The 15635-nt window shown below is 34.4% G+C and overlaps 1 protein-coding gene across 1 annotated transcript in view; it reads right to left on the bottom strand.

Moving 5' to 3' along the window:
- The window catches only part of LOC104514952 (serine/threonine-protein kinase Nek10-like), a gene marked incomplete at both ends in the record, with an annotated part of 62565 nt that overhangs the window by 6639 nt on the left and 40291 nt on the right, over window positions 1–15635 (bottom strand). Inside the window, 7 exons of the mRNA XM_010158772.1 lie at window positions 762–842; window positions 3843–3922; window positions 6361–6495; window positions 6607–6644; window positions 8699–8747; window positions 15227–15313; window positions 15400–15583. Coding sequence (XP_010157074.1) covers window positions 762–842; window positions 3843–3922; window positions 6361–6495; window positions 6607–6644; window positions 8699–8747; window positions 15227–15313; window positions 15400–15583 — 654 coding nt within the window. The remainder of the gene's footprint in view (window positions 1–761; window positions 843–3842; window positions 3923–6360; window positions 6496–6606; window positions 6645–8698; window positions 8748–15226; window positions 15314–15399; window positions 15584–15635) is intronic.

Raw genomic sequence — 15635 nt, 5'->3', positions numbered from 1 at the left:
CTATATTACCTGTTTCGCTAAGCTTGACAGTTTAAAAAAAAAAAATTAAAAAACACATAAAATTTACACCCAAGTTCAGTTATGCTATTCTGTTCTAAACAAAAAGACATTCAGTAATCTGAAATCCCCTGAGGTGATAAACATCACTTTCCAAATACAAACACTTCATTTTGGAAAATAAAAATATGTTTATTTAGTAATAGGAAATTTTGCAAATAATTGAATGGCAGCCATTTTTCTGGAGAAAAAAAAGTTTTCAGCACATTTTTAGTTCAGAGTTCAATGAAGATTTATATCAGTTCCATTTTTGATTTGAACTATTGCACTAGAAACCAAAAAAAAAATTATTACTATTTATTGACAATAAAAGTTATTACTTAGAAGTTATTTAGAAATCATTGCTATATAGGAAAGCATTTAATGTACTTTCCATGTCAGTATATGATATTAAGTCACTTAAATATTCATATTGCTGGCATGACAGAATGCTGTAAAAATAATTTACTGTACAATCCATTCTCCTGAGGTGAACCAATTTTTTTTTTCATGACTCAATTATTGCCATCCTCCACATACTAATATTCAAGGTTAGTCTTTATTTAAATGATGTATTTTTAAATCATCCTGCCATCTGCAAAAATGTCAAGTTCTGTTGTTTTTAAAGAACTGTGACTAAATTAGCAGCACTTTGCAGTACCATCATTTTGACAACAGCAAATAACTAAGAAGTATAGAATGTCAGAAGCAACAGTAATGCATACTTGAGTGATGAAGATAATTTTGTGCAGCTGAATAAGAATCTGCTGAACAGGGTCAGTGATCTGACGCACCTTCCGTTTTTGCTGTAGATGACAACAGTAAAATCAGGAGGAGAGCTCATTTTGTTGCCTTAATATATTAATAGCATACACAGTTTAAAAGTTGAAGATGTGAATATTAAGTTTTAATATATAACTTGTTTTTCCAATAATGTCGGAAACAAAACAAAACAAAAAAGATAATGTAAAAGCTTAAAAGATTCGACAATGTAATTCATAACAGGTTTCTAAAGAAAATCCCTTTCTCTGATTCACTTCCAAGTAACACTAAGAGAAAAGAATTATTAATGTACTTCATTAATCAGGATCGTTTTCCCACATTTGTTCAATAGGAAATGTAAAGACATGATAAACAGGATTTTCTTAGTTTAACTATTTTTTTTTTACATAGACCAATACACGACATTTATTTTTTATACATTTTGATGTTATAAAATTCATTTTCATTTTACCCTAAAGATTACAGTAAAATGTCTGATGTGGACCATTTGGAGAAAAATTTTATTAAGATATATTTTCACATTGTCTTATTGTGGCTTTATCACAGCTACTTTTTGTTTCCAACATCTCACAAGAGCACATTTTGAGAGAAAACTCAAGAAAATGTGCAAGAAGCTATTAATCTCTTGGATCTTCTTTACTTTGCATCAGAAAATCAGTGGTTTCCATTCTTTATCATAAATTCCTCCCCACCAGAGATGATCCTATCTAAAGGACGTACTGATGGAAACTGTGGAAAGGGCCTATTACCAGCATTCTCTATAACCAAAATGACATCATCATAAATCATGTAAATGGCATTTTTCTTGTTTAGAACAGAAGAAGATCAATGCTAAGCAAATAATGCTGTAAAAATTCCTCTCCCAGAGAAGTGAAGAGTACAGACAACTGCTCTGTATTACAGACTGTATATTGCTTTTGCTTGTAATATCCATAAAAGTAGTGGTGTTGAGCTGTGACTATAAGGGACAAGGGGGTTTTAAAAACTTTTAAATGCAAAGCTAGTTAGATAGAAAAATGCATGAGGTTAAGCAAACCACAAAACAGGGTTATGCAAAGCAGAAAATATTAACACAGATTCCCATGTACATATGCATATGAGGTATGCTCATTACATGTACACTATATATAATGAAAATTTTATCCCCACCCCGCACCCCAGCATATAAAGTTGGCCCCTTTGAAGAAAAAGAAAATACTAAACAAACTTAGAAATTAAATATTTTATCAGTTTTGAAAAATGTTTTGCCTCTTAATATATTTCCATATCATTTCTCTAAGCATTAACATTTCAAGTAGGTTTGTACACTAGACAGATCAGAAGATAAAATATTAATTGACTCATTATTAAGAATAGATCATGATGTTGGAGATCCACAAAAAGAAAGTATTTGCACTTTCAGAAAATAAGGTTGCTTTAAGGTGGTTTTAATATTTTCTTCTAAAACAGATATCCACAAAAACATCTTATTTTTAAACACACGGTGTTTGAACTATTCGTTTATTTATTGCATAACAAAACACGCAATAGATATGCACGCACAAATTCACAAAGAGTGCACACGCAGGCTTATATTTTAGTGCTTAACTATTTAATTGGGTATCCAAAAGTGATCTTTGCTAAAAAGCATCCATCACACCCACTGACACTGACACATTTTGTACTACATACTCTGAAGAACAGAGTCAGTTTGGACTTAAAAGAAAAAAACATGACCTTAGAATTTAGAATATTGCAGTACTTCAAACATTTAGGCTTTCTCATATCATTTATATTAGATTACTGTTGATTTTATTTAGATAAGTGTGAATTAATTATGGTGGCAAGGATCAAGGAAGATGAATTTTTCTCATCTTAAGAAAATAGTGAGTAGGTGTAAATATGTTCCTCTTCCTCTAAAGCCAGACTATCACCCTCTGTCAAGCAAATCCATTTACATATTGTAACCTTTTCATACACAAAACACTGCAAAGGAAGCCATGCATGAATAGAAGCTATGCTTTTCTTTCATGGAAATGAATTTAACGCAACAATTTTAATCTGTTCATTCACTTCTATGTGTTAAAATCAGATCAAAAAATATAGCAGTTATGTGAAAATATTTAGTTCTTGGTATCAAGAACCAAAACAAAAGCTGAAAGTGAAAGCTTATTTCCCCCACTGAACTACTGTTCGGGACTTAGCAGAAACAGCCATTAAATCAGATATGATCTTGGTCATCCAGAATCTGAAATATATTGTCTGCTCTAGGTACTTCTTTCTTTTTTGTAGTACAAGTAGCTTGGTAGTTAAAAGGCTGTGCTCTTTTTCTGAAGCACAACCACTTTAATTTACCAGCAAGTGGTATCAAATATCCATGTGATTTTCTTCCTGCCATATTCATTGAGATATTTGAAAAACACTATCCAAAGGCAGCTTGATAAAAAGCAAAACCAAATTCACTTGACTACCTAAATGACTGAGCATTACTTAGAATTTACAAAGCACAATAAACTCAGTACTGATTTGTGGATATTATAACAAAATATAGTCAACATTTTAGGTAACTAACTTACCTGTTAGTTCAACTTTGGGCCCCTCACTACAAGAAAGAGACTGAGGTGCTGGAGTGTGTCCAGAGAAGGGCAACGGAGCTGGGGGAGGGGCTGAGTCCTGTGAGTAATGGCTGAGGGGGCTGGGGGGGGTTAGCCTGGAGAAGAGGAGGCTCAAGGGAGACCTTATGGCTCTCTACAACTACCTGAAAGGAGGTTGCAGAGAGTTGGGGGTTGGTCTCTTCTCCCAGGTGACTGGAGAAGAGGAAATGGCTTCAAGTTGTGCCAGGGGAGGTTTAGATTGGATATTAGGAAAGATTTCTTCTCCAAAAGGGTTTTCAGGCTTTGGAACAGACTGCCCAGGGCCATCCCTGGAGGCACTTGAGAGATGTGTAGGGACATGGTTTAGTGGTGGTATTAGCAGTGTTAAAGGTTGGAATTGATGATCTTAAAGGCCTTTTCCAACCTAAACATTTCTGGGATTCTACTTACTGAACCAAATAAAGACATAATAATTTGTGTTCCATGGAATAAGCCGTAAGAACCAATAGAGAAATACTGCTGATGAAGCTCTAGGTAATTTAATAGAATTAGGACCTAGAAGTAAATATTATGTATCCTATACACTGTGAAGATTTAGAAAATATCATTCAGATTTTAAATATAACAATTAAATGAAACCTAACAGCTTGATTCTTATTTACCTCTTTTTCCTCTATCATGCTTTGCCTGCTGAGAAAGTGTATAGAGCCAAAACTAAATCAGATTCTTGAATGTTTATGAGTTAAATCAGTTGTTATTTATGATTTTTAATCTTGTGTATTTAAGCCATACACACTGTCAGACCCAGAGATTAAATAAAAGCTTAACAGCGGACTGCCACAGTAAAACCCTTAGTTTATCACTAAAGGGCATTAGTTAACAAAATTATCTTTCCAAGTTCAGTATTAGACCTGGAAACTAAGCAAAGAGCTTAGGTCCAAGTATTGAACTTCAGCCAGCAGTCCTGAATCTCTCATAAATAGTTATCTCTAAACTACACTTCAGAGGCTAATCTAGATCCATATTCTAAAATTTCCTCAAACAGATACACCCTAAGTATCATAGTCTTATGTACAGATTTATAGCCGCCTAAACTTTTTTGGGTGGTTTTGTTTTGTTAGTTTGTTTGTTTTTTCAGAGTGATCTGGTATCAAGAATGAAAATTCTACTGAGAGGGAGATGAAATCCAAATACCAAAATTAATTAGCCCACTACTGAACAATTATAAATTTTTTCCTGTTGAATTTCTGTGCTGGGTACAGGAAGTCAACGAGAGACATTCACAGAGAGAAGTGTCTAGGGACCATTCAGATCTGAGCTGCACTCTCACAGAAAATAAAGACATACAGAAAATGTCGTTCCCTATCACAGAGACACACATTTCTAGTAGGATCAGGAAGATAACGACACTGTTGCTATTGTCAGAATTTTTGTGGCAATGCCTTCTGGCAGGTGGGTTGAAAAAGGCAAGTGAAATTCAGTTTGACATTTTTTCTTAAGTCTCCACTTAATAATCAATAACTGAAAAAAGTCTTGTATTTCCCCTGAGCCACTTAAGAATTTAGGTTGGTCTTTCTGCTCAAGATGACAGCTACAATAATCTAAAATATCACATGCCATGAGAAGAATGATTTTGATTTAGCTCTTTTTGCTTCATTTTCACCTCTCTAGCAACTGTTTCAACATAGCTATATGCAATCCCAAAATAAATAGTGTGGTCTTGCCATTACAACCTAGAAATCTTCGATTTTTGTTAGGACACCAATAAAAATTTTACTTCTTTGACATGTTACCTTCTTCAGTGCTCATTGTTCTATTTGACTTCTCCTTCGCTGTCAATGGTTTGTATTACAAAACAAAATCAAATTAATTAGTGCCCTTTGTTTTGTGTGTCTTCTCAGATTTTTTTTTTCCCCCTGAATAAAAATGTGCTTAGGATAATATCAGCAATGAGAAAGGACCAAGTAGGACGTAACATGCATTTCCCTGTTACTCAGTGTGTAGAACTTTCTCTTTTTTCTAGTATGACAGCAACAGTATGACTTACTAGTCTAGGAGAACCTGGTGTAATATCTACATGCTTCAAAGACAGCTAGAGACCCAGTGTTCAGCTAGGAACTTCAGGAGTTCACATAAAGTCCACATACTCTAGACCACTCCACAGTTGTTTTTTTTTTAAATACAAGAAGTTAATAAGCATTATCTGGGGGGTAAGGGTATGTGTGCGTGAATAGGCTGCTGAGGATCAAAACATTTAAAAGTTTTACAAAAAAGGACAACATTACTGACAAAAGATACTTTATTTGCTCAAATTACTCACAGGACTGAAAATATTAACAAAGGCTAAAGTGTTTTTCTGCAGATCATTATAGCTCTGATACGTTATGGCTAGACAGTGGGTTTAAACTGCATGTTGGTATTATAACGGCACTCTTCAATAAACAGCATTGAAAACTGCTGAAAGTGGACAGCAAATTTTTATTTTTACTGTATAATTAAGTCTTTTTTATATCAAAAAGCTGTGAAACAGAAGTTAATATACACAAAAGGTACTTTTTAAAATAAAGGTTGACACTTCAACTGCTCAAAATAATTTTCTTTCAAATATTATTTAATTCAGACAATATGCATTCTGAAATCACAGTTTAGCAGCTTACAGTATGAAAAGCTTCTCAATAAGGAAGAGAAGTATTTTAAGGGGAAAATTCGTTTCATCAGTGATAATGTATAAATACGTGATAATTTACAAGGGGTCCATGAAATTTTCCTTTCATAACAGGAATTCCCATTGCATCCAGCAGAAGTTTAGCCAAGATAATGACCATTAAAATGAGTTCTTACTGATTTACTATTGGAATTCATATTTAAAAAAAAATCCTTAAGGATATTTCAGATAACATATTTGCATATGAAACAATTATCTGATTTTCTAACATTTAAAAATATAATTATTAGATGGTGCCATGACTTTTCATATTGCAACACACTACAACTACAAGACTGTGAGACTGCCACGGTGTCACATACAAATCCTCTACTTTCTTAAAGTGGGGCCTGAGCATGAGCAGAGACACTCTCAGGAGCAGATCAAAAGGCAGTAAAGTTAAATAAATAAAAAAAGAGATACTCTATGTGCAACAGGAGAATAAGGTTTAAAAAATTGGAAATTGTTAGGTTTAATTTAAATTAAACTTTGGTGCAAGCAGAAAAGTACCTGGTCGCAGTCTTGATCCTGGATGTTCAATATAATCTCTACTATTATTTAAAAAAAAAAAAAAAGGTAGTTTTAATTGTGATTGGCATCAATGATTGTAGAGAAAATAACAGTATTCCCTGACTACTTCTCATGCTTCCTCTGAAATAAATCTGTCTGAATTCACTGTTTTTTAACAGTGCTGGCTTGCTCTATGTGTCAAAGATAGCATGACTTCTACTAAATAGAAGTTAGACTCCCTTTCCATGCTCAGGTTTTAGACTGGAAAGTACAAAACCAGAAGACAGGATTTTAATATTTAAAATTCAATAATCCACTAGATTATACATTATTTTACATTTGCACATGTTTAAGGACATTTCAATTAACCCATTTTATGGATCGAAAACAAAGAATAAAGTAATTATTGTCTAGTAGATAAAATCAGGAGCAATAATGCATACAGTACTAGTATAAAGTGGGGTGAAAAACCATAATCATTTCATCACCAGGACAACAATAGCTGAATGTCAGAAATACAGGTCCAGGTGTTTCAGTGCTTGCTTCTGCTCTATACTCAACACAAACACTGTCCCAGCCTGAAGATTCCACTAGCTGACATAAGCAACAACAATCATACAGAGAGATGGGGAACTGAAAGAACCAAGATGATGTCCTGATGGGTGGCAGCATCAACAGCCCCAGCATTGCAAGAATTCGTACACACTTTTTAGGCAGTAGGGAAATTTATAGTTGCTGGGAGTAGTTATGAAAAAGAGATGAGATAGTTGTGCTAACATTTCTATGAGGGGGAGATATGGAGGAAAAAAAAAAAAAAAAAACAACAAAAACAAATGTGCTTGCTTCAATGCTCAAGCATCAGTAGGCTGCCGTTCCTGACTGCAGCAGGACAGAAACTGGAAAGCTAGTGAGAGATGAGTGACAGAAGGAAACATATCTGAGGTATACATCTAAACTCACTACTTGCAGCATGATTTTGCAGGTGTATGAATAAGTAGACACATCTGTATATGCAAAGACAAAATGCAGAAGAAAAGACAAGAGAATCACAGATAAAGCCATGTGTAACATCCAGAGGAAATTAGATGAACAGATAAACTAGTATCCTTCTGAATGGTCCTTAAGAATAGTTTCAAAAGATGGGGGAAAATTAGAAAAGGATAATCAGAAGAACCAGAAAAACATTATTTTGAAGAAGACAAAGATAGTGCCAATGATAAATAGCAGATAAAGAAAATAAAGGAACTATGACTTGGGAGAGGTCAATAAACAGTTCAGTAAGAGTTGTTGTGGTAATATTCCTTAATTAAAAGCTGGATCAAACACGGTCTGTGGAGAAACAGGGCAGAGGAATCAATACTTACCTAGTTAGGTTAAAGGTAAAAAAAAAAATTGTTCAGGAGGCAGATGGAGCCAAGAGTGCTCTTGTTTTCATACGTGAAAGAAAAGCAGAAATTAAGAAAAAAAGAACAGAGTCTATAAGAGTGGTGCCAAGATCAGAAAAAATAATGGTTGGTCAAGAATGTGCCTGATGCATTTCTGACTCAATGGCAGAAGAAAAAGGAAAGACCTTTAGAAAGAGAACGGGGATGGCCATGCTGTATTCTGTCTTGGTTTGTTTCCTTTTCGAAAGAGATTAGGAGGACTCCAGAATTCCAAAAATAGGTATCTACACTTATATAGAAGGTCTAGAGGAGTCCAGAGGGACAAGATATTGCTCTACACTATCAAATGCACAAATACATATTTCTATAGAAAAACAGCCTTTTAAAAATGCAAAACCAGAATTTGACTAACCAACTAATGTCAGTTTAAGCTGATGTAACTTAAAGGTCCACTTTTAAAACTATTTATCAGTTTAATGCAAATGCTCAAATTACTCACATAAAGCTTCTCTGTGCAAAAACCCTCAAACAATATCATCAAGCAGACTAAGTGGCAAAGGCTGAGATAACATGAAGTTGTAACAATAAGTAGGGAAATGTTTCATGAAGGTAATTGTCCAACTGTTCCACTGTGACACAACAAACTGGAATTGATCATAACAATGACCAATTATATAATTTATATTAAAAACATAAATCATACCTACCTAATCTGATGATGTCTTTCAGAAACATTAAAACTTTGTTTAATTATACCTGAAACAAATGCATAGATATTATCTCTGTATTTAGAAATATATATATACATGTTAATATTTTCTATTTCCCAGGCATGGCATCAAAATAACTTTTAAAAGGCAGTGTTAAACAAACTCCAAACACCCATTTGACTCTGGAGTTGCTATCTGAAGTATCAAAGATTTGCTTGCATCATAACTACAATCTCAGCCTTTCAGAATTCCACAGAAACTAATAACATATGCTGACTTGCTGCCCACAGAAGATGTATCTGGTTTACATTAAATAACTACTTCTGTTACTGCTACCACTGTAGTCTTGCCTCCCATTTGGATAAAAAGCTAGAACATTTACCCACTTTCTCAGAGGACTTTTGGTGGATTGTCTAAACATTCTACCAGAGTTTTATTGCCACCATTCTATTAGCTAACTATTTAAACTATTACATATGTAACACCTTACTTCTTAAATAATCCCACTGATTTTAAGAACTTGAAGACAGAGGTATGACCACTTATTGGTCAAACATCTAATCAGCAATAAAACTGAACCCAAACATTTATGTCATTTATTGCACAGTGCCAACAAAATGTGAAGGAGGTATAATGTTTGATGATATATCGGTTAGTTATGCACTTGGAAAGCATTGTCTTCAAGCAAGTATTTGCCTTAAACATTTGTTTTCAAACATAACTATAAAATCATTCCTTTGATGGTAATTTTGACATATGAGACCACTCTTACAAATGATATCTCTCTCTGAATGAAGAATAAGTGTTTGTTTAAATCAAAATATATTTCAGCTAACTGAAGGTCTGAGTAGCAAGATTAGGAAATTCTGCAACTATTTTCCCATACAAGTATTGCATTTTAACATAATACCCTGCATCTTTGTCTACATGAGATGTTTTTACACACTAGTAGCATCACAAGCATATCATAAAACAAGAACAGAGGCATCTAATCACTCAAACAGTAGCTAAGAAAAAAAAAAATTATGCCAAACTTAACTAGTTTCCCATTGTTGGTCTTGTTACAGCAGTTATATTAGTTCTAGAGCAACAGTAGAGGACTTTCAGAGAACAAACACATTTCTGAGAGCCTTAAATCTTTTCTTTGTGTTCAAACACACTTTCTGTTTTGCTCTGAAAGATAGTACCTCTATCTTTCCCACTTTCCTGAGATCCTCTGAATTTAAAAAAAAAAAAAAAATCCTGAGGGAGGCTGGCATCTGTCACACAGAATTCACTTTAAAACCAAAAGAAATTATACATCTTTCAGCCAAATCTGTCTCCCTAAAAAGAAGACACACAGAACAAAATAAAAAGAAACAGTATTTTATTCCTTGCTAATGCTTTCTCCAGAAAAACAGATATTAAAACTCTGTAGTAATTAACCCAAAAGAAGGTTTAATAAGAGCAGTTGATTTACATAATAGCAGATAAACTGGGCCCTTTAAGAAGCAAAGATACTTCAATTAACTTTAACACTGGGACAGAAAAAGAGATTGGAAAATCCAGTATCCACTGTCTAGAAAGTGAGGAAGGCCTTTGGAAATAAAAGAAAAATATGATCGTGTCTATTTAAGGAATAGATATTTTACCTGCTTAGGATGCAAACACAATAAGACAAATACAAAAGTAGAAGCTCTGACTGAACCCGAATCATGTTGCTTGGGATAAGGATTGAGTTACAACCTCAGACACTGTTATAACAAAGACTATAATATGTTATGGGAATGTATGCAAGAAGATCTGCAACAGAAGTCACTTGGCTAGAAATCTGAGTTTGAACCCAGCTGTTTGCTAGAATTATAAAACAGCTCCCTTTTCCAAGTATTCGTATACAAAATTAGATCTGAAATACTATGCCCTTTGGCTGCTTCAAATAAATAGTTTATCTATCAGTAAAGGGCTCATCCATATTTTCTTGATCAGTTTGATGACTCACCCCATTTGACTTGCTAATCTGCCATTTTATGAGTGTATTTACAAGTGCGTGATATTTCACACCGAAGAGTCTCACCACTCTATGTGGCAGAGATGTAATGTATTCTGATTCATATGCTAAAGTTAGGAAAATACTTATTAATGCTAAAAAAAAAAAGAAATCATGATGCAGAACATCAGTAAACAATAGCCAACACCCTTCAGCACCATTTTTATTGCTTGTTATTGTTAGAGACCCACTGAGCAGCTACAACTGAGAGGAGTCTCTCTATGAAAACACATTGTGAAATACTTGCTTCAATAACTGAGCATGAGGAGAGTCAGACATCTAAAAATCATTGAAACAAGCACATTGACGTGTGTACACACACACCCATGAACACTAATGACTTTAGTTATAATTCTCAGTCTTTTGTGTAAGAGCTATGCTGATCATACAAGTCAGACAGCGAGTAAGAAAACAACACAGATGTGTAGGATAGTGATCTAACATAAGTCATGAAGCACATATTTCCTTTTACCATGGTTACTCCTATAACGTGGATGGGAAGAACAAGGCAACATATGTTTTGTTCAAATGCCTTGCAAGAAGGAATTTCTCAGTTCAAGATGATCTCAAGGAAAATGAAATATAAATCCTCTGTCTCTCTTCTGTTTTGTCCCCACCCTTCTTGCAATGTGAAAGACACACAAAAGGCCAAAGCTTTTGATTCTCATCAGCCTCCCCATTCTGAATAGGTCTGTGAAGATATAGATATCAAATGAGACACCAAGCATTTTTCTGACTGCTACTTTGATCTTTAATAGCTGATGTAATTAAAGCAACTTCTAAGGATTTAATTTTATAAGATGCATTGACATCAGTGCAAATCATACAAATACATTCTGATCTGCAGTTTAGTGTTTTTCTCTCACAGGCAACTAACCGTGTAATTTCAAGAAGAGCTTAGAACATGATACAAGTTCAGAAAAAAAACTGGAAAGACAGTAACTTTTGCTTTGGCTTTCACTTTCACTTCTATTAAAAAAAAAAACCAAAACAAAACACCACCTCTGAAAACCCTTTCAAATTTGAACAGACTGATAGGAAAACTGAATCAAGGTTTCATCTTAGCAGAAAATGTCAATTCATCTCCTTGAATGAAATGGAAGAAATGGAAGTGTTCTTTTGAATGATGGCTTAATGATTTTTCTAGAAGAAAGGTCAAATTACCTTTGTTTAACAAAATTCTCTTAGTAAGCTTCCCTTTAAATCACTGTACACTGGAATGAACAGTCCCAGCCATGTTAATTAAGCTGTTTTGCAGAGCAAAGAATTAAGTGTTTTGCTAATTAGCAGACTTTTGACTGCTTTGAGCATTACCAGCAGAAGACTCAAGTCCTGGCACTGTGTAAAAAAGTCGCTTTTCTAAAAGCACAATGAAAAATATAGGAGACCTTTCTGGAGCTACATCATTATAATATTCTTCTGGCAGATCTCTGGTCTCTTCATTACATGGTAATTCTGAATACTATTGCACTGCAGAAATTTTTGCTAGTGAATCTCAGTGTCTTTGCTTATACATCACAAGTTAGATAAATTGAGAGATTCTCCAAATACGGGAAACATACATTAAATTATGAGGTAACAGGAAAACTCCTAAGCAAGATACAGCACAACAGGACTGCACTGACACTTCACAGCCTCATGAAAAGCTGAGAGCTGAGCAGTTCTGAAAGGGTCCTATTGTATGCTTACCTTTTATTGTGAGGAAGGTCAGAGGGCAAGTACATCAAATCCTAGGGACTAGAGTTTTCTAATAGAGTATTTTACAGAGAACTAGTCTTTCAATATATTTAGGATATTGTCCTGATTGTAGTGTAAATTAACACAATTCATGGAAACAAAAAAAAATCTTCTAAAAAGTATTCCCTCACGAAAAGTAAACTTTTAAACTCTCGCCCAACTGACATACTAGTTCTACTGGACTACAGTGTTCTAAGGCATACCACATATTTTCCTTCTATTTGGCTTACCAGTAGAAACGCAGGTACAATTACATTGTAAATCAAAGCAGGTCAAAATCCCTTAAATATGATGAGCTAAGGTAAAGTTTGGTACTGTCTTAATTTTAAAATAAAAAAAAATAAAGCAACTAATAAGCTGCAATTATCCCATCACTCTTTGCTGCTTTTTGACTCAGTATGTCCTTATCCTCTGTCAATCTTTATCATTTCAAATTACAAGGACTTCAGAGAAAAAAATCGCATCTCCCACTACTACTTCTGTGCTTCTGAAATGTGCAGAATCTTGTGCCTGTAGGATTAATCATTTCAATTAGCATCAGCAACTATTCCAGAATCTTCATACCCTGCATTTGGCAGTCTTAGGAATTGTTAAAGGACCTGGTCTTGTAAAGCTACGTTGTCTAGACTAAGAGCAATAAACATTTTTTTAAAGCATAATTGAAAAGCACAGGGTATGTAATTTTTTTTTAAATATTATGACAATTAGTGGACTATAAAAAAGGCAACCACTATTACACTGTCACTCACACACATACCAGCTTCTGTCCCACTGATCAACTCAATATATCACATCTTTTTTACAAAATACCACTTCAGTTCTAAAATAGAGCAGTATTTGTTGACATCTGCAAATCACATTTTCTGTGAAAGTGATGTGATGGCAGCATAATTAGACAAACCCTTTCAAGACCCCGATCAATACACCTGTAATTGAGACTCCCATTTTCATGTTAGCCGTTTCCAAGTTAGCTAGATGGAAATCAGTCACATTTTCCCCTCTAATGCTGCCATGCTTGACACAACCATGGCTGATAATTCATACACTGTTAGGCATTTACTAGCAAAAAATGGACCATAACCAAAGCAATAGCCAAAGAGATGGAATTCATATACTTTTTTAAAAGCTATCTTTTCTTTGTCCCCAAAAAGAAGAAAAAATTACAAGCAGTAATTACAACTGATCTACAACATTAATTTCAACATTAAGCAGAAATTACAGGTGATCTAAGAACATATAGCTGCAGAATTGTTTTTCTGAAAAAGTAATCCTGAAGTACCTATATACCAATTAAACTCTTTGCTGAGAGGAAAACAGACAAGGACTTCTAGAAATGCTGATTCAAGTTACTGCGATTAATAGGAACTGACTGGATCTTTCCAGTTAAAATATCTCATCAATGGAAATCCAGCATAAAACAACTAAATATTAGAAAAAGATTTCAAATGTCTTTGTACCATGCTGAAGTAGCCCATGCACACTGTGCTATTCTTCATGATAAACACCAAAACAGAACATTGCCTTTGCAGGCTGCTTTTCCTCAATACATTCTTTCTATGCAACCCCCTCCCACAGTCAGACTAGGTTTTTCTATACTCTGTAATCTTTTCCTGTTACTCTCTTAGCACAAGAAAGTAACAAAGAAAATGCCTTCTTTCTTTTTTTCCTCTGTTTTTTTGTCTCTTTAAAAAAACTTGATAATAAACTCAGGGCTGGCTAGCAACAGGTCGTCCAGCCTTTAGAGTGGCAGGCTATCCAGTTACAATTAGCACAACATATTAACAGATTTTAAGTAGAATTATCAAATCATTTATTTACCCTGCATTAATGGCTAGACATTTCAATTCAAAGCAGTCATATTTCTTCAGTACCTGGGTCAAAACCTGAAGCAAAGCCAAATAGCAAATAGCACTACAAACAGAAAAAGTAATGATATTTACATTTTTTGAAATGTGGACCCTGGAACAATAAAGTTTGTTAATCTTCAGACAACTACATTCCCTTCACCTTTTAAAAGGACAGTTTAAATGATCCACAGATTTTCTGTCAGAACCTCTGGGATGAATGGAAATCTCAAACTTTTCTCAGCAATAATATCAATCTTTTTATTCTCGTATAAGATGCTCTTTGATTTTCCTCTAATCAGAATCCCATCCCATTTAAGAGGTAGACCATGGTAGCTTAGAACTTAGCACAGTGATTGCAGATGTTTGCATCTTCATTTTTCTTTTAATTTTCATATTTGTAATAGAATCCAAAATTTTGTTACTTGAGATAACACCTAACACAGCTGTTACTTTCCTATCTGATTACCACAAATAACTGCAGGCAGAACTAATGCTGTGTTTTGTCACATAATCCCTTCCTAATTCAAATCTAATCATTAAGCATTCCTTCAATTACATTTAGTCAATTCATCTGGACAGCTAAAGCTTGCCTCTTTCAACTTTCTTTTTTACATCTCCTAACAGGGCACTCCATTTATTCATTTGCATAACGTTGTATAGCACAGTATTGAAAACTCTAGTTTTCATAGTCATTACTTCAAAATATAGGGACATGCTACACAAAGAAAATGTGATGCAAAAATGTACTACATACTGGAAACAGATGCCACAGAGGCAGTTATTTTATTTCTCTTTTGTTTAGGACCACAACAGATAATGAACTTGCAACAAATCAGGAAACACCCTAATATTTTGAAATAAACAACTACTTTGCTGTTAGCAAGTGGTGTACACTTCATTCTTAAGCAGTCTTACCAATAGTAGACTCTTTCAGATGATTTGAACTGGAGCTGCTCGAGTTGTCCAAAACATCCAGCTCATCATCTAATTCAGAGAACATATCTGCACATGAAAATTAAAGCAAAGAAACTTAACCCAGCTATAACCAGCATAATAGTACTCCTAATGCTTCTTTTGCTATTGACTACCTTTTCCAGAGTTCTCTGAAGTGCTGTGATCCTCTACCAGGATTTCTTCATGCGTTCTTCCCTCATCTTTTCCACACACAGATTGACAACTTTCAGCTTGGAGGTCGGTATTTTCTGAAAACTGACTTTTGCAACTGGCTGCTCCATCGCTGCTGCTATGAAGATTCAACCTCTTGCAATTTTTCTGACAACAAAGAATAAAAGGGAAGTCTTACATATTGTCCTTATCCAGCACT

This window comes from Eurypyga helias, unplaced genomic scaffold (genome assembly GCF_000690775.1).
Source record: "Eurypyga helias isolate BGI_N326 unplaced genomic scaffold, ASM69077v1 scaffold8649, whole genome shotgun sequence".
Taxonomy (NCBI): Eukaryota; Metazoa; Chordata; class Aves; order Eurypygiformes; family Eurypygidae; genus Eurypyga; species Eurypyga helias.
Note: the sequence above shows the minus strand (reverse complement) of the source record. Positions and strands in the feature narration are given on the sequence as shown.